At 37.1% G+C, this 19,226-nt stretch overlaps 1 protein-coding gene across 4 annotated transcripts in view; it reads left to right on the top strand.

Annotated features, from left to right (window-relative positions):
- The first annotated feature begins 4,036 nt into the window (after window positions 1–4,036).
- Window positions 4,037–19,226, top strand: part of LOC104693927 (fibroblast activation protein alpha) — a 37,410-nt gene continuing 22,220 nt past the window's right edge. For 3 of the 4 annotated variants that reach the window (XM_019290569.2, XM_019290570.2, XM_010406887.3), the window contains exons 1-11: window positions 4,037–4,256; window positions 4,530–4,614; window positions 10,590–10,685; window positions 12,566–12,660; window positions 12,768–12,842; window positions 13,033–13,085; window positions 14,169–14,241; window positions 14,832–14,952; window positions 15,467–15,621; window positions 16,705–16,808; window positions 17,136–17,271. In XM_019290569.2, the coding sequence (XP_019146114.1) occupies window positions 4,251–4,256; window positions 4,530–4,614; window positions 10,590–10,685; window positions 12,566–12,660; window positions 12,768–12,842; window positions 13,033–13,085; window positions 14,169–14,241; window positions 14,832–14,952; window positions 15,467–15,621; window positions 16,705–16,808; window positions 17,136–17,271 (999 nt within the window). In that variant the 5' untranslated portion in view covers window positions 4,037–4,250. The remainder of the gene's footprint in view (window positions 4,257–4,529; window positions 4,615–10,589; window positions 10,686–12,565; window positions 12,661–12,767; window positions 12,843–13,032; window positions 13,086–14,168; window positions 14,242–14,831; window positions 14,953–15,466; window positions 15,622–16,704; window positions 16,809–17,135; window positions 17,272–19,226) is intronic. The other variant, XM_019290568.2, reaches the window with a different exon arrangement.

Here is a 19,226-nt window from a genome sequence, read left to right as displayed (position 1 = left end):
CACTGGTAAAAATACTACGCCGTTTCATAGATTGCTGCTGGGTCTTCAATCAAATAAATTTCCATGCTGAGTAGGTTTGCTGAAATCTGAGCTTTTAATACTTCCCTTTATTGAAGCAACAAAAGCATATGCAGATGAATTTGTCCATATGTACTACAGACCTGTATGACAAACATGCCTGAGCTTCTTATAGTTCACCTGTGTGCTGTTGTTATACTCCCAGTTCCTAGCGTGACTCGGCCACGGACTCACCAAAGCTTAAAGAGTGTTTGCATGATCTCACTTCAGCATAATGCATAATGAACCTCAAATTAATCCTGCTGATGTGTAGGATAACGAATTTCCAGTCAAGTTATTTTCTTTGAATGGGGTTGTAAAACACACCTATACTTCCCATCCAGGAAGTGTGAAGTTGTAAAAAACAAGCTAAATTGCCGTATTTTATCTGCTGCTTACCACTGCATTTACTGCCTTTAGGGACCCAAAGTCCTCCAGGGAGTGTGACAAATCCTGATTGTATTTACTACTTACAGCTTTTATTAGTTCACAAATGTGAAAAGAAGAAAAACTTAGTCACTGGGGATTTGTCTAGCTGTGTGTGTGGCTGCTTAAGAACTCGTTCTGCTTCAATTGTATTTTCATTACTCTGTCTCCTTTTGATCTGATGTCATGTACACCCTACATCTGTAAATCTGCATTTCCTCCTGTGTGAAGTGTAAACACTTTAGTAACCTTCAAGTAGTTGCATAACTTTGGATAGCTGATGGCCAAACTGAGTATGTTTTCTGTTCCATAACTTGCCCATTTCTCCCTCTTTCTCACCCTCTTTCTAGCTTGCTTACACTTTTATTTCTCTTACATTATGAGTTCCTTATGTTGTAGAAGTTAGGAGGAGTTTGGCTGTTGAAAGAATTGCTGTTTGCTTCTGCACTGGTACTAGTCTAAACTCTCCAGAGAAGGCAGTTCAGGCATTAGCAGTAGTTCTACAAAGCTTGTAAATGTCATTCTCTGACAGGTAATCTTTTTCTTCTAATCTGCAACCATTGTGAATCTATTAAAACACATGCCTAAATAATGTTGTTTCTGAAGTAGAAAAATATATAGTATGCAGCATATAGTCATTTTGTAAAGCCTTTTGGATCATGTGAGTTTGAATCATTTCCTTTGAAGCATTCTCTAAGTATGCATTCATTAGAAGAAGCTGCATATTTGGAATGGAAAACTAGCCCGATCAAAACCTACATTTGCAATTTTGTGATGTTCTGGTTGTCAGAAATATCCAATGATGTTAGGAAAAAATGTATTTCTCTGAACCATGTTATTGAAAATACAAATGGCATTAATTATGGAATGCTAGGAAATAAGTAGCAGTTTGGAAATATGAATATGAAGCATGAGTTACATGGGGAAAAAATCATCACAATTCTTTTCTGTTAATGGAAATTTTGAGTAGCTGCAGTTTTATCTTGCTAGGAAAACTACTGGTTTGGAGCTCAGTTCAGCCTTTATTACACAGCGTATTTTAGCATAACAAAAAATATACATAAACAATGTATATACAAACATTGTATAAACAAACATATACATAAACAATGTATTTTAGCCTTCTCAGCCTTTTTGTCCTGCATGTCTTACATCACCAGGAGGGATCTTACTCAGAAACTTCATCTTGTCTAACTTGTACTTTATTATTGTGACAAGAACTGCAGAGAGGGGAATTGAGTTTTAATGAGAAAATAAGGCATGTTTCGTATCACTGTTTTTTCCAGACAATAAATTTGAATATTTTTGAAAATTCCCTCTCCAAGTCTAATGCAATGAATATTGCCAAAATACTGCCCAGATCAGTTCTGCCTCACCAAGGCTGGTGTAACAGTTAGGATTCAAATTCCAGCCCATACTCTTAAGCTATGATAACTTGGTGGTAAGGTGGTAACTTGGCCACTTGGGGGATAATACATTAAATGGTTTTTCTTTGTGATACTCTGTAATAAATTCTCTGTAGTTAGCCCAAGTTCTGCTGAACCATTTGGTGTGACAGAAAACCATCTCATCTAGTACATTTTCAATTTTCAGAGAGGACAGAGGAGTTGATAAACCCATCAACTACTGAATTTCAGTAAGATCTGGGTGCTTGGTCCTTGTTAACCTCTGAAAAATCAGTCCCAGTGCCTGACTTTCCCACAGAGGCACCACCATTGCAGGCTTCTTTCCTCAGAAGAAAATGAGCTCTGTCCCAGCAGGGAGAAAGGTGAGATGAGTCATCAGACTCCGCATGCAAAATCGACACACTTAAGCCCAACCCGAAACTTTCAGTCACTAGCCCTAAATTTAATGTGGCCTTCTTTGGCAGGTGGTATTTCCCATGTGTGTCAGATGTGTGTAATGTGTGTGTGTGTACGTGTGTGTATATATATGTCTGTTGTGTCTATGTGTATGTGTCTGTCCATTTATGTGTGTGTCTGTATTGTGTCTATGTCCAGGGATCTATGTGTATGTCCATGTGTATGTGTTGTGTGCCTGTGTCCATGTGGGGATGTGTGTGTGTGTCCCTCTGTGTGTGTGTATATGTGCAGCTCTGTGTGTCTGTGTCCCCCTGTGTGTATGTCTCTGTCCCTGTGTGTCCATGTCCCTGTGTGTGTCTGTGTTTGTGTCTGTGTCCCCCTGTGTGTGTCTCTGTCCCTGTGTGTCAATGTCCCTGTGTCCATGTCCATGTCCCTGTGTGTCTGTGTTTGTGTCTGTGTCCCCCTGTGTGTGTGTGCCTCTGTTCCTGTGTGTCAATGTGTCTGTGTGTGTGTCTGTCCCCCTGTGTGTGTCAATGTCCCTGTGTCCATGTCCCTGTGTGTGTCTGTGTGTGTGTGTCCCTGTGTGTGTGCCTCTGTCCCTGTGTGTCAATGTCCCTGTGTCCATGTCCCTGTGTGTGTCTGTGTGTGTCTGTGTCCCTGTGTGTGTCTCTTTCCCTGCGTGTCAATGTCCCTGTGTGTGTCCGTGTGTGTGTCCCTGTCCCTGTGCGTGTGTACTGTGTGTCTGTGTCCATGTATCTGTGTGTCCACGTGTACGTGTATGTATGGTGTGTGCCTATGTCCGTGTGTGTGGTGTGTCCCTGTCCAGGTGAGTGCCTATGTCCGTGTGTGTCTCTGTCCCTGTCCGTGTCCCTGTCTGTGTGTGTCCCTGTCCAGGTGAGTGCCTATGTCCGTGTGTGTCCCTGTCCGTGTCCCTGTCCGTGTCCCTGTCCCCGTCCCGTCCCGTCCCCGTCCCCGTCCCCGTCCCCGTGTGTCCGTGCGGCTGTGCCGCCAGGGGCGCCGTGCGGCCCCGCAGCCGTCCCGCGCGCCGGGCCCCTCCCGCGGGCAGCGGGGGCGGCTCCCTCAGGGCCCTGCCCGGGCCGGGCCCGGGTCACCGCCAGCCGCGGGCTCTGGGGAGCGTCGGGGACGGGGCACGGCGGACTTCTACTTCTCTTTTCGAGCCTGTCTCCGCTCTCCTGAGGGATGGATTATGTAACTTGACACTGCGGTCTCCGGAGTTTTCTCAGTTTTCAGCTGACCTCATTTCAGTGGGCTAAATAAAATAGGTGTAATTGGTGGTTTAAGAACTATTTCAGAATTTCCGCTGGGCCTGTATGTATTTACTTCTCTAAGCTCTCCTACGTAGCCTATAGATGTGCATAGTTTTCAGGGAAAAACAGTAATTCTCCTCACATGTGGAAGCCATTAAACAGTGTCTGTTTCTGCTGCTTGTTTTGCATTCTTGTGCCATCATTTATTATTTCTAAAAGTAAACATGTGTGAATTCTACATAAACAATAAAGCTATGGGATTTTCTTCTAATTTCTCTGTAGAGAGTAGAAATACAGTCATGACTGTGTCCTGAGAATGTGGAGATTGCCAAAAAACACATTAGATACTTTTCAGAGAAAAACAGTGCATGTCAAGTATCTGATGAGTCATAAAACCTCAAGTTAGTGTAAGCAGATGTTGGTTACAGCTCACATTGATGGGAAGTACATAATCACCACCCCGATAGCCACCCACTGTCCATTTCTGGTCCAAGAACTTCCCCAAAAGTGTGGTTTCAATTTTATGGAAAGCCTTTGAAATTTGGCACAGTTTTCAAAAGTATGTAGGAAAAAAAGTCTGCCAGAGGTTTGGCCTCCGACTGTGAAAACAGACACTGCCTTTTCAAACTCCTCTCCTAGATCTACTGACCAACACCCAGAAGAGAGAATTTCCCTTCTTTTAGAATACGACGGGAAAATGAAGGTCTGTATGCTCCCGAATTCAACATTTGGTAGCATTTCCATCCTTTGTTTTAAACTGTCAGCTGTTGCACAAGGCCAGGCTCTGGCGTAAAAATATTTGCTTTAAAGAAGAAGGAAAGGGAAGTCTTTTTGTATGTACGGCAGGGCTGTTTTTGCTTGTTGCTTGAACGGATTACAGCAGTTACAGAGTAGGAGGATTTAATTATTTGCCAGCCATGGAAGCAAACTTCAGGCAATATTAAAAATGTAATTATTGTTTGTTTCTGTTCTGCAGACCCGGCTAAAAATCATATTTGGCGTGGTTATATGCCTTTTGCTTTCCTTATTACTTATGTGTATTATACTGCTTCCATCAAGAGGTAAGGTATTTCTAATATAATGTAGTGTAAAATGCAGTATCTTTGGCTATTGTGGCTTCTAAAGTTCACAAGTTTGTCAAATCATCTTTAGGATTGTCCTGTCAGAATTGTTATGGCTTTATCACTTTACAGAAATGTACTGACAGCTGAAATATCCTGAAGGTAGAATTGAAATGCCAGCAGATGTTGAAACAAGGAACTCCTTGAAGTGAAAAGCACCTGAATTAACTTTATTGTGCATGATATATAATGTTCTTAGTCACGGCTGCAAAAATAACTCTCAGATCTTCTCATGTTATTTTTCTGTGTTAGGAGTTAGGAGACTTTGTCCCAAACTGTTAGTAATTTTCTTTATCTTGGTGAATTTGCATTTGGTTTTAAATGGTTGTATGATAATTACAGAAGTTCTATACCCAATTACAAGTTACACTTTTTTTTTTTTTTTTTTGTAGATGGGGTATGATGAACTATTTGTGAATATATTCAAGATTGCATTTGAAAATGAAAGTCAGCATTGTATAAAACAGGGATGGATAGTTTGCTCTAGTATTATTATGCCAGTTGTAGGTAAATCAACCCAGTTGTGGTCTGCTGAGTCCTCTGGTGAAGCTTGAAATGAGTTTTGAAATTTTGAACGAGTGGCACTGACTTGATGGTAATTGTTTTCTATGAGAAGAGTAGTAAGGGCAATAGAAGTATTTACATGACCCTATCACTATAGCAGATTACCTGACTGCCTCTGAAATAATTAAAATATTAGTAAAAGGCTTGTATTCCAGTAACAGTATCTATTTAAAGGATGTTTTTCCTGTTATTATTCTTTCTTCATGTGTGGGCAGGGGGACTAAGATGGAGAAAACAGTTTTTTATTTACAACTAAATGTTATAAAATCAACCATCTGCTTAAGTCTTGTGAAAGTTAAGTCCTGCAGTTAATATGCAGGTTTTGTGAAAGGTGAAATCTCTTTCGTATCTGATATTTCTGTGAATAATGTTTATCATGGGTTGTTGAGGGAAGGGTTGAAGGTTTCTGAAGCAGTTAGAGATGATTCTGTTATGCAGCATTTGCATATGAGGATAGATTATATCAATTATATGCATATATATTATGCAGTGCTGGAAAAAGATACCACCTCAGAGTGACAGGTTTGACTTTTACTGTCAATAGTGGGGTGCCAGATTTTTTGTCTAGCTAAGCATGGTCAGATATGAGCTTTCACTACAAGGTAAATGCATGGTATCAAGTCAGACTTACTCCCATCAAATCTGCATTTTATGACGGGGAAGGCAGAATATTTTTATGAGATTTAAATAAAAAAGTAGTACTGAGGAAACAAAGAGGTTGGAGTCCAAGGATCAGTTTGGCAGCCTGAAGAAATTGTAAAGATGATGGGAGGTACTGCAGGAAAGAGTGAATGTGTTTTTTCCCCTCTCAGGTTCTCACATACATCTCACTGGCCTCTTCAGTACCTGAGCAATTATGGAGAACTCTTGTAATCTCTCTAGATTCTTGGAAGAGTGACTCGATAACCAGTCATCCCAAACATCATATTTAGATCCAGTTGGATGATAAAGAAATTGTCTTATTTCACAGGGTGCTTTTGGAGGAGCATTTTAGACGATTGTGGAACACACAGTTGTGTCTAACACACAGTTATGTTGGATGTGTCAGATTATGGCTTCTTACTCTCAGGTGGGACTGCAAGTGCTGCAGTTACCTGTTTGAATGCCTTAACCTTTTTGAATTCTTAGTGGACTACTGGTCAGTTGTAAATAGAAGAAATAAATTAATTTTGTGGTCACAAATTTTGCAAGGTGAAGACAGACAGGAAATGGCTACACAGATGGAGTGTTGTTTGTACATTCCACCTTTACCACTGTTTAGCTGAAAGGACGTGGCAATCTAGAAAGACAATTAATTGCATATGAGAAATGTATAGACACAGACCAAACAAATTTCTGCTTAAGAAATCAGCAAAGAAAAATGTAATTTGTAATTCTGAAAGAACTGGAAGAAGCATGTAGTTCTGCTTTTGTCTGCTAAGTTTCTAGTCATTTCATGTTCTTCAGACTTCTCAAAATGTGATAGGTGGTTTTGATTTACACATGCAAATGTGTAAAAATGTCAAAATTTCCAAAAAGTTGCACTGGAAAATAATTTTTTGGAGAGGATATTAAGAGGGAAATGCTTGCGGTTATTAGACAATTTCTGTGGGGCTCAGAAGAAGAGGGTGGGCAATCTCTGTGTAGCAAACAGCATCCATGCCTAAGAAATTACTGACCGTGTTTTGACGCATCTTTGAGTTAGGAATGTGTGGTAGCATTTAGCTGACGGTGCTAAACCAGCTATGGCACTGCAACTCCAAACAGTTCAGAAAGGTGCTTTTCACTTGTACACTGGTGTACCCAGTCCTGTTCTTCTGCAGCATAAACATGAAAGAAAATACCTGTCTGCAGTTGAAAAGCAATAGCGGAACCACAGACAGAGTTACAATTAACCATATGTATTGCTTAGGCACCAAGTTAATCTCTTCTGCTACTTTTAATGAATGTCCAAAGTCATGTCTGGTGAAGTTTCTGTTCCCTCTGTACACTTGGCCCAGTCCCTGTTTTTCTGATGTCACAGATGAGGTCAGAGGGCTTACTGCTCAGCCAGGAAGTGGTGAGCAGCCAGTTTCTTAGGAGGAGATAGTGTTCTCTCAACACCTCAGCCAAATCCAAAAGTGGAAAAGCAGGTTCAGTTGATGTGAGTTGATGCTGAGTGTGACTGAAGTTCTGGAGCAGAGTCAGGAGTGTTGGAATTAATTTCTGATGCTGAACTGAGTTTTGGGTTTCCTCATGTTGCAGGAGCTTGTGCTTCAGCTATTTACTATCAGCCCACAGAGATGAGAATGGACATTCTAGTTCAGAAGCAGACAATAATACCATGCTAACCAGTTTTCCTTTGGTATGTCCTCTACTTGATGTTCAGCAGTGGATGCTAAATAAAATACATTTAAAAATACATATATGTTAAATACATATAAAATACATATATATATATATAACTACATATATTAAAAATACCATATACAGAAACAACAATACTTTGTGGTTATTATGTATGCCTACTTTAATTTGGCAGGATTAGACACAATTTATGAGGATGTACATTAGAACATGTTGTGAAGTAAGCCAGGAGAGCTTTGAAATATAAAGGGTTGTGTTGGTTTACCCACATCCAGTGTTTGAAATTGAATAATCCTGGTAATACGAACAGAATTTCACAGGGATGATGTGCATAAAGTTAATCTGAGTTTAATATAAAGTTTTGCTTTTTGTGTTTTATTAAGCTCTCTCATGACAGTGAACTGAAAGGTAAAGGAGAAGGTATCTGCATAAAGCCAGTGACAATTATTAGATGTTTACAGACTTTTATCACCACAATTATACATGTAAGTCCAATACACTCAAATGCATGAGTGAATAATTATGATCATTGAATATATAAAACAAGTTACACTGTGAAGCAAAATAACCAATTCAGTGCACAGAGAAATGCAGAACTGCACCCTGTAAATGTGTGGAAATGGACCACAAAGGATTAAAACTGTGACAGCGGGGTGGTGAAGCGAAGTGGGCAAAGCTGAAATTTGGTAAGCTTTCATTTCTGTGGTTGGCTCTGCTACTTGCTTCCTTTTCATCCCTGGGCATCTTTTTTCATCTTTATTGTTTCATGGAGAAACAAACCACAATGAAAGAATTTGCCAACAGCCATCCAAATTAATTTCTAGAGAGTGCTGCTGATACGTAAAGTACTTTTCATGTTTGTGTCTGGTTTGTGAGCAGAGATTTCAGATACTGTTATTGAACAAGTCTTTAGTTCCAGAAGAAAGAATCAGAAACAATTGTGGGAAATTATTGGAGATGCTGCTGCTATCTTCTGTTACATAAAAACAAGCATTCAAAATTAAAAGTACTCAAGTGAGAAATAGTTGTGTTCAAATTTTTTTCAATGCAGTGGTAGAAGTTCAGATCTAAGCAGGCACATTTTGAAAATCATTAGTAGTCATAATAAATCCTCACAGAATATTAAGTATGCAAGGGTGAGATGGCTAACAGAGGGAAGGTTTAAATTAGAGCTGTGAAAATTAGACCAGTGATGAGAAGTTTGTGTTATTGCTTGTCTTGAGAGAAGGAACCAGGTAATTTTAACAGATTAAAGTATCAAAAAGGACTGCAAATTTTAAGCTTCTATACAAACTACCTTGGAAATAGATCTTGCCAGGCGATTTCTTTTGTTAATAGGCTTATTCACTTAGAGAATTTTAACGGAGAGATAGTGGTAATTAATCATCACTCGACATAACTAGAATTGGATTCTTTGGAATTATCTCCTCTGCATATTTTTTTTAAGGCGGTCATCTTCTATGTTTATCATTAGTGTATCAAAGATCTCTAATATGCAGTCATAGTATTAGCAAGAGGAATTAACTTCTTATTGACCTTCTTGGGATATTTTCTGGACTATTGCTAGCTCAGAGTTTATACGGACAGGTTTTTGCCTCTGGATTGGCATTCAGTTTTATTCCTTGTGACAGCTTTCTTCTGCATTAGTGCAGACAATGCTTGTGTCAACAGTCAACCTGACATGTGTATTCTACAGTAAGTAATAGTCACTTAGCAGAAGAAAATAAGTATTATCATTACAAAGTACTATAGAAGGCAATATGAAGAAACATTTCCCAGGCAGTCAGTGTGATCTTAGCAGAGAGGGCGACTGTAATGAGCAAGTGATGGAGCATGATATGAAACCTGAGAGCAATGAGTCATCTTGATTATCTGACAGTCATCTGAGAGCTCTGAAGGAACAAACAGGGGAAGTGGCAGAGATCTACTAAGCTGCAGTGTGACATCTCTGCTACCTCTGAAAACCCTATCAGAAGTCCCTTTGATTTTAAAGGAGAAAGCATAGCATCCAGGATGCCTAAACCTGAAAGCTGCCATTATTATTGCTGTTGAACTTTAAAAATTTGCCTTTATCAGAAAAGTTCGTGCATCTTTTGAGGATTAAATATTTTGATTGCTCGCACTCTTGTGAACTGCATAGGTTCTACACAGGAACTGCACAGCATAATCCTCTTCTCATCCAGCTGATTGTCCTTCCGTTTTCTTTTAAAATCTGCCCTAGCTTAAGTTGTTTAGCTTTGGGAAAAAATATAGCCAGACAAGAGCCACAAAACTAGCCTCCACTTCTTGCATTATTTTAATACCTTTTTCTGACCTGCTTAGAAATCAAATATTTGAGTACCTGTCTTCTTTCCAGAGTCATTGTCAACTTTTTTTTGCAGCATTAAATAAAATGTTCAAGTTTGAGTTCACTCATTCATTACTTTTCAGCATTATTTTTACCTGCATTCCTTCATAGATGTTTTTCATGTGACTACTAAGAAATATATGTGGATGGAGATTATTTTGCAAGCTTTACATCCATCTTCTAACAATAGTTAAGGAGGCATGTACAAAATTTGGAAGTAAGGGTTCGTAAGCACATCCTGTTGTTTGACCATTTGCTGAACATGTGAAGGTCTTGATTAAAACCGTTGTCTTTACAAGTTCATGAAACCCATGCTTTAAAAAAAAAACAAAAAAACCAAAAAAACACCAAATAACCTTTAATTTGTCATTTGTGTGAAAAAGGCTTATTTAGACTTGCAGGGTCTTCAGGTAAATGTGTCTGAGTGAATAAGTGGTTGAAATAAATTAGTTTGTCTAGTTAATTTTGTATTTCCAAAGATGAGTCTTTCAGAGCCTAAAGGACCTTATCAGAACAGTAACAAAAAACTTGCCTTTCTGCTGCACCTACTCTTTGCATATCTCCAGGACTATGGTATCCTCACAGTTCCATGGCATTAAATATAGAAAAAAGAAAATGCTAGATTAGTAATTTTTTTTCCCCACTTTTCATTAACAGAAACTTTTTTTCTTATTCTTAGTTGTCAACACAGATGATGGTCCCAGAGCTCTTACATTGGAGGATTATTTGAATGGAAACTTCCAATACAAAACATTTTTTCCATATTGGGTGTCAGGTAAGTAAAACCTTTTCTCAAACACAGATAAGCCTTTCTAATATGTCTTTCCAGACTGATTTACACAGACTGAGAAAAGTATTTTCCTTCCAGCTTTACTTTGAATGAATGCTAACTATGAAATTAAACAATGTGTTAGTCAAAACTTATGGTTGAAATTTACTATTCTGTCAGTCATTCTAGAAAATCCAGGTATTTCATGTTTCAACAGACATGTCTAAGTCAAGTATAAAGTGTAATTTTACAGAGGCCTTCAGTGTTTTATTTCTTTTACTGTCATATTCACTGCAGCAAGTGAAAGAAATTTGTCAATGTGTCAGTCATTCCTTAAGCAAGCTCCTTTTCATGCTTTTCACAGCACTTTTTCACTTACCACTTGTAAAGATTGAGGTAGTCTGTTTTGCAGGCCCTGTTCTTTGTTTTCAGTAATTCCATGGCTCTGCAATGATGCCAGCTGTTCTTATCTCATTTAAGGAAATGCTGACACTGCTGAAATTCCTGAGTTACAGAATATTGCAGAGAAAATAAAGTTGAATTTCTAAGTTCCTTAAGGTAGAGACATGAAATTAATTGCTGCTGATATAAATGTATCTGTATGTGGCTGAAGTGCTGCTCTTGTTATCACTGAATTGCACAGCCCAGGAAGGCTGGAGCTGGCCTGGATTATATTCTAGCACACATACTACCACTCCCATCTCTGTGCTGCCTCAAGCACTGTTTTCTGCCAGTAGCAAGAAGCACAGTGCCCATTCACATGGAGTCTCACCAAGCTAGTTTTAGCCCAAAATTTTAGAACTGAAATTAAGCCTTATACAGCATTGGTTGCAGCAGTTCAAATTTTACAATTAATAGTTTGAAGTATGTTGATATCACTCGTATGATTTAAAAATTAGGTCACTGTTAGAATTCTGTCTGAATGTCTGAAGGACGTAGGCAGCATATCACCTAAACCTAATATTATTCTTCCCTCTTTATAGCTTTCTCACTTAGACTTATATTTCCTTTTAACAGTCACAAAACTCACACAAAAGTCATGCCAAAGATTCCATAGATAGTCATGCCTACAGCATTCCATATGTCTACTTCTTTTCTGAAACAAGGAGTTAAAATTGTATATCTCATCCTAAGGGTGATTTTAAACACAAATACTGTTACACAAATCACACAAGAGTGCTCAAAAGATCCAAGGGTGATCTAATTTCCTAAAAAATTAACATCTTCACAATATTTCAGGCTGCTTTTTAACTTTTAGTCTTGTTTTCTAGCTACACCAAATATGTAATTCCTTCTCTCTGTTTATAGCAGTGAAAATAATAATCTTAAACTAAAATTCTGATCTTCATTCTCCACTGAACTATAGCTCAGCTCTTGAGCACAGGTAGGGTTAAATTCCATTTTCAATGAAGGCCACTCACCCTCACTTTGTATGACTTGTGCAAGCAAGGGCAGAGTCGTGCCGTGTCAGTTGCATGGTAATGCTGTTATCTGCAGAATATACAAATGAGAATGTTATGATAAAATGATAAACAAAGACCTTTTTCTTTAAAACATTTACATTTTGACACTGACTTTCTAATAGGTCTGTCACTGGCATTCTTGATCAGACATTGATGAGAATAAAATCTGGCATTGACTTGTAAAGTTAAATAGTTGATCCTCTGTGCTGTGTATAATCTGGAGAATGTACTCAAGAACACTGAAGACAGTTTCTTGATAACTCCGTACCTCAGAATCATTAGAAAAGAAACATTTTTTATGTAGATGCCAAAAGATATTTGCTTAAGACCTATTCTTTGAAAGAGGTGTGAATTCATTGATGAACAGATTTGTTCTCTATTATCTTCTGTGAAGGTAACAGACATTTTATCTTGTTTATAAAGATAATGAATATCTTCATCAGTCTGCAGAAGATGATATTATTCTTTACAATGTTGAAATTAATTACGCAACCACCATCATGACAAACAGCACAATGGTATGTACCTTTTTCATTAATAAAAAGGCTGAAAAGTGCAGTTGTATTTCAAGTCCCAGTTTAAAAGTGAGAGAGACTAGAATCTAATCTACTTCTTAATTTTTCAGAAGCAAGTTAATGCTTCAAATTATGTGATGTCATCAGACCAATATTTCATAGCTCTGGAAAGCAATTATTCAAAGGTAATTATTTTAATATACCTCTTAATTAAATGTTTAATTTTGTTTAGTATTTTGTTGATTGTGTTTACCATAGATAAATGTTTCTTGGTACTCTCTTGAGAAAGGGGTAGGCTGTAAAGAGGCAGCTGATTATTTATAATTAGATTATAATTTTCAAGGCTAATAATATTTTCTTGCTTAATTTATGCAGCTGTGGAGATACTCTTATACGGCATCATACCACATTTATGATCTCATAAATGGGTAAGGCCTGATATTCTTAGTGACAGCTGTGGTGAATACACTGTAGTGAGGTACTTCCAAGCATTCCCTCCAAAACTGTAGTAGTGTGACTACCAACTTGCTTTGCTTTTGCTTAAATCTGTCAGGTTGCTTGTTTGCTTGAGAAAAAAAAAGTGTTCTCTAAGAAAATCATACATTCCTTTCATCTGGATTGATTTCTATTTCATGCCCAACAACCTTGATGGCTCAAGAGTCTCTTTTTTTTCCCTTTTTGCATGATTTTTGTCCACCCTATCTTGGCTGCTTGAGTCTGCTTCAGTCTCACATCTGATGTCTCCATGCCCTTCTGCTAATTAATTCTTTTCATCATTGATCTAACCTTTAGTTTTCCAAAAAGTCTCTCATGTCCTTTAGGGCTCCCGTGATTTTGTAACCATCCATCCTGCATTCCTCAAAAGTTTACAGCTTCTCCTATGGCATTTGGTCTCTTTCCCAAGATTGCCCAAACCACTTCCCTTACCACCCAAATCCAAAGGAGGCCACCTGCCTCTGCAGTCACCTTTTTATGCTGTAAGGAGCAGCATGATCAAATGCTTCTTAGTTCTGAGCAACGGGGGCTGCCCTGAGCTGTGCCATTCTTGGGAAACTGTTGGCTCAAGGTGACAGAAAAAAGCTGCTGCAAGCTAATGTGAGTAGAGAGGTTCTGCATGTGAGTTATGATCCTTAACAAGTGCTGGACATGCTGCTGTGGCTCTTGCCTCAGCATGCTGTGTGCTGAGTTCACATTTCCCAATAACCTGCTGAGACTGTAATGCAGACTGCAGATACAGCAAATGACTGTAGGTGCCTGTGCAGCATTTGGAAAGAGATAAGGCTGTCTCCTTAGGCTGTTGAATAGGTTTTCAAACGACTAAGTTTAAGCCTTTGCCAGCACTGGTGCACACCATCGTGTTAACTGCATGTCTCTGCCTGCTTTAATTTTGCATTGCTTGAGCAACAATAAGCAGTTAGAAAATGACTTTTTGACTTTTTTATTAATGTACTGTATAATGATCCATTTGCACTGTGCACAAAAAGCCATCTCAACTTCTTTCCTTTTTTCAGTGGTTTTGTAAGAGAAAATCAGCTTCCACATAAAATTCAGTATATATCCTGGTCACCCGTTGGACACAAATTGGTTAGTAAAGATAATTAAGTGCTAGAATTGATTTGCTTTGTGTGGCTAAAAGACATTTATCTGCCTTTGATTTTTATTTTATTAGGCCATATTTTTGACAGGCCTGTGTTTATTAATCTTGATTATAAGAAAGAAAGACAAAGAAAACAGTTTTAACTTGTTCAGATTTTACTGTCTATGTCTCAGTAGAAGAATAATCCATGTTCTCAGGTACATTATGTGTTTCAGTTTGCTCACCAGCCTCTATCCAAAATTGGCCAACATAATTTTATATATGATTAAATGCAGTTTCAAGGCCTGAAAACCAATTGGTTTCCCTTTAACACTGTGTAACACATGAATTTAAAATGGGGATTTACAGATGCAATATTTAAAATCTGTTCTAAAATTTTTACTGAACACAGAATTTGGCCTGAAATGTATAACTTATTTACTGAGATACCAACACTTGCAGAATTTGCAAGGGCTGTTACTGTACCATTTATTTCCCATTTTGTCTTGCTAGTGTAATGTAGGAGTATTGACTGCAGAAGATCTTGCTCTAATCCTGTTATTGCCTGTACTCTTAAAAAAAACTTTCTTGTCTTTAGGTATATGTATATCAGAATAATATCTATTTGAAACAAAGTCCAAGAGAGGCACCAATTAAAATAACTAGTGATGGAAAACAGAATGAAATATTTAATGGGATTCCTGACTGGGTCTATGAAGGTAAGTAAATCTTGAAGAGCAGCAACTAACATGATAAATGCTTTGTTTAGATTACCTGGTTCTGGTTTTCGCAATCCATTCTAAAATATCTGTGATGATACTCATTTTTTAAAGCCCTAAGGATTACTTCATTTCCACATCTTATTTGCTGTACAATATATGAATTTTATCTTCATAGCACGTAACCGAAATCCTGAGTCTTTGTTACTGTAATTTTTCAGAACTCTACAAAGTTGTCTTCCTTCTGATGCAAAGGCAGAGGCTGGGAATTAAACTTTAAAGGAAGTTTTAATTTCAGTGAAAATTTGGCACTTCAGTGCATCCAAAAAGAATTAAAAAAACAAACAAATGCACACAGGAAAATCCCAAGTGAGTTAAGTGGGATCTGTGTGCACATTTTGAGATGTTTGATGTTATTTACTTAGTATAACTGTCTTTATGTGTCTAGGTTGCTGAGTAGAATGCTAAAACAGATTGGAAAATAGATTACAGTTAAAAACTTTTTTTTCCTCAGAGGAAATGCTAGCAACAAAATATGCACTGTGGTGGTCTCCAAGTGGAAGATATTTAGCATATGTACAATTTAATGATTCTGACATACCAGTTATTGAATATTCATATTTTGGTGAGGATCAGTATCCTAGGAAAATAACTATCCCATACCCAAAGGTATGTTTTATCATTCTTTTGACTTCCTTTCTGCTGAGAAATGAGTTATGACAATGAGAAAATTAACTGTTCTTAATTTCTTGAGTATTACCATGGTTAAATCTATTGTGACTTAAATGAAAGAAAAAAAGCTTGGTCTAAGTTCTGAAAAGCTGTAGGTACATTTAAAATTTAAATATAATGTCAGCGAAATAGATGGAATTACTCGCATAAGTAAAAAGCAAGTGCTAAAGTGCATGCTTGCGTTGTCAAGCCTTACTTTTTTTCAATTCAGTTTACTTATTCTGATGTGTAAACTATGCAGTTGTTATTTTTCATTATAGTAAATAAATTATGAGGCTAAATTATTTTTAATTTTTAAAAATAGAGGCTATGGCAGCTTCTGGTTATTTGCACACTTCATAGACTCCATAGTGCTTTTTGATCTCAAGGAGCTTTGGATTTTAATTGCTTTCAAGTGCCAGATCTAAGGCAAGAAGGTTTTGGGTTGGCATTTCTTCAGCATGTATTAGAGAGCTCTCCTGACTCTTATCATGTTCATTTGATTGCAAGGAATCATATTAATGTATCTTAAGAATTTGCTCACCTGTCAGCTCGATCACAGTTCTAAAGTAAAACTGGATGGTTTAGACCACACATGGAGAAGAATTAAAAAACTGATAACGTATGCAGTGAAGAAGCAGCCATGAAATCAGTTTAAGCAACCATTTTCCTGCTGTGATGGCAAACAGCACTTGCACTCATGTGAATAAACTGGAGTTTTATGCTGAAGTCAGTGTAATGTGTGCTGCAAAGATCCACACTGCAAACAGAACAATGGTTTCCATCAAGCACGTTTTCTGTAGAGAAAGGCACTAAACGTGACTGTTTAAAAGGTTTTCTTCTTTATATATTAAATGATACACAATTAAGTATCTACTACTGCTGTGTCACTCTGAGATCTTATAAGACTATTTGCTGTAATATACTCAACTGAATTCATATTTTGTAACCTGTCTACTTTCCGGCAAAAATTGCTTTGATTTTCCTCTATCTGAATTATTCAGAGCCTGGTTTTACCAACCTAATACATTTTCTTTGAAGGCTGGAGCTAAAAATCCTACTGTTAAAGTGTTTGTTGTAGACACTATTTACTCTGAAGCTTTTGGTCCTAAGGAGGTGCCAGTTCCTGCAATCATAGCATCCAGGTAGTGTGCTCTCAAATATGTCTTTTCTTGTTTAAAAAAGGTTTTGTCTATTTGTTTTAAATGCTTGGACCTCTGAGTTGTATTGTTGCTAAAGTGGACTGCCATATTAAACTCCTAGAAGGATCAGAGTCTAACTAGAAGTACTGTATTTTGATTTTGGCTGTCCATATGATACATTGTTATAAAGGACAAAAAGGACCCTAAAACAGTGGATGCTTTGCTGTTGCTTTTCAGACAGTAATGGGGGGGATGCAATCTGTAGCAATGCTTCTATACTCCTCTGGTTTAATAACCACCATTTCTTTCTCTTTTTCTTTTATATTTTAGTGATCACTATTTTACTTGGCTTACTTGGGTAACAGATACTCGAGTCTGTGTGCAATGGCTGAAGAGAATACAGAATTTTTCAGTCTTAGCTATTTGTGACTTCAAAGAACATTCAAATACTTGGGATTGTCCAGAGGTAAGGAAGTTGGAAATATAAATCTAAAACTACTGAAATTAGCATTTGTTAATCCCTGCCATAATTACGTTTTTCAGTGTTTTATCACAGTAATCTTTTACTAGTAGTGATACCTTTTTCAGTATTTTAATTGTTGGAACAAGGGTGAAAAATATTAATCACTCCAAGAAATAAAATCACTGAATTTTTTCTTTGTGAAGCTTAAATAACAACTGAAACAGCAGAAAAAAACCCAGAAGAATGCTACTGAGAAGCTTTCAGGAATGTTGTTTATTTCCTTCTTGTGTTAACATCTTCAAAAGTGGAACCATATAGAATCTGTATTTTTTTTAAAGAAAATCTTATTATGCCATATTGAAATTCCATACTAAGTCTGGCTAAATCATGTCCTTTTAGATTAATGTTAGATTAGTTGAAAGAACATACATATTAATAGTAAGGCAGGTTTTCAGGAGGAAGAAATTGTTCTGTTTTATCAAATCATGCAGTTCTAGACAGTAGGCAAGTTTTCAGAAACACAGAGCTGAAAAGAAAACTTCAGGCTAATTGCAACAGTAACCGTACATTTTGTTTCAATATGTCATGCTATGATTTAGTCAGTTTGGAAAGAAGACTGTGCTCTGCTGAACAGAACAGAACTTTTTAAAGCTTGAAGAGTGTACATGCAGATAAATTCATATAGATCCTGAAGGAAAGACAACCCTGAATTTCAGTAACTCTAGTACAGAGATCTCATCTGTTGTCTTTTAGTATTGATGCTTTTGGCTTGTCTTGTTCTTAGGGTTCAGAACACCTATTAAAACTAACATTAGATGAAACTCTGAACTAATGGGAAATAAAAGGCAAGAATATTTATGAAAGCATTCGGTATAACTGATAAATTATAAATTCAGAGTTTATTGATACAGCCTTTTCAAGCTGAAAATAATTTTTATTCCTCTGTAATATGACAATTGCTGCAAATATAAAGGGAATTTAAGGTCCTGTTCTTTCAAGAACATTGTCATTGAGGTAGTTTTCCACTACTGTAATATTGTAATTTATCAGCAAAAGACCCATATTTAATGCAGCATTTTATATATTTCCTAAGTAACTGTTCCACTTTATAGGTACATTAAAACTGAATCTCTACCTTGCCTCCAAGTAATGTATATTTTAATAATTGTGTGTTTTATTGGAAAGTAAAAACATTTAAGGTTTCTATGATTCTACCACAATCCACTGAAGTACTTTAACACAAGCTTAACTTTTAGCACACAACCAGTTTTATTTACTTCAGTAGATCTGTTTATGTGTTTAAAATTAAGCATGTGCTTAATTGCTTTGCTGGAACCAGACCAGACCAGACCAATTAACATCTTTCAGGACTGTGTTCATGATCCTTGTTTAATTGCATTTCTCCGTGAAACCTTATTTATGGAGTCACTACTGTCGTTTCTATAATTCTATATTTATACAGTGATACAATGCTTTTATCACATTAAAGTTTGCACAAATGGCCAATCGAAGGAGTGTGAACAGATGGGAGTGCTGCATTAGCTCTATTTGCCATTAGAAAGTATATCTCTGAGCATTTCCTTTGGCAAAAATAGTTCTCTTGTTGAATTCAGATTACATTGAGTCTCTAATGTACAATAAATGTGCTATGTTTTGTGTATTTGAAATTAGTAACAAAATAATATCTACAAGATGTTCCTAAAGTGTAGATTCATCAGAAACGTTCACATGTTCAACTCTTGCTCATGTGAATAGACCACAGAAACCAATATGAGCAGTGGAACTATTCATGTGAGTAAAAGGCAGGCATGTCTTTGTGAAATTGGGACTACTCAAATGAGAGAAGTTAAGTATATCTCTAATGTACTATGCCATCAAGATCTGAGTCTTAATTTAAAGAAAGGAAAATAATGTTAGGATGCAGACATAAAACAATACATCCCGTTTTTATTATCTTA

The sequence above is a fragment of the Corvus cornix genome, chromosome 7 (assembly GCF_000738735.6).
Source record: "Corvus cornix cornix isolate S_Up_H32 chromosome 7, ASM73873v5, whole genome shotgun sequence".
Classification (NCBI taxonomy): Eukaryota; Metazoa; Chordata; class Aves; order Passeriformes; family Corvidae; genus Corvus; species Corvus cornix.
This window is presented reverse-complemented; position numbering and strand designations above follow the sequence as displayed.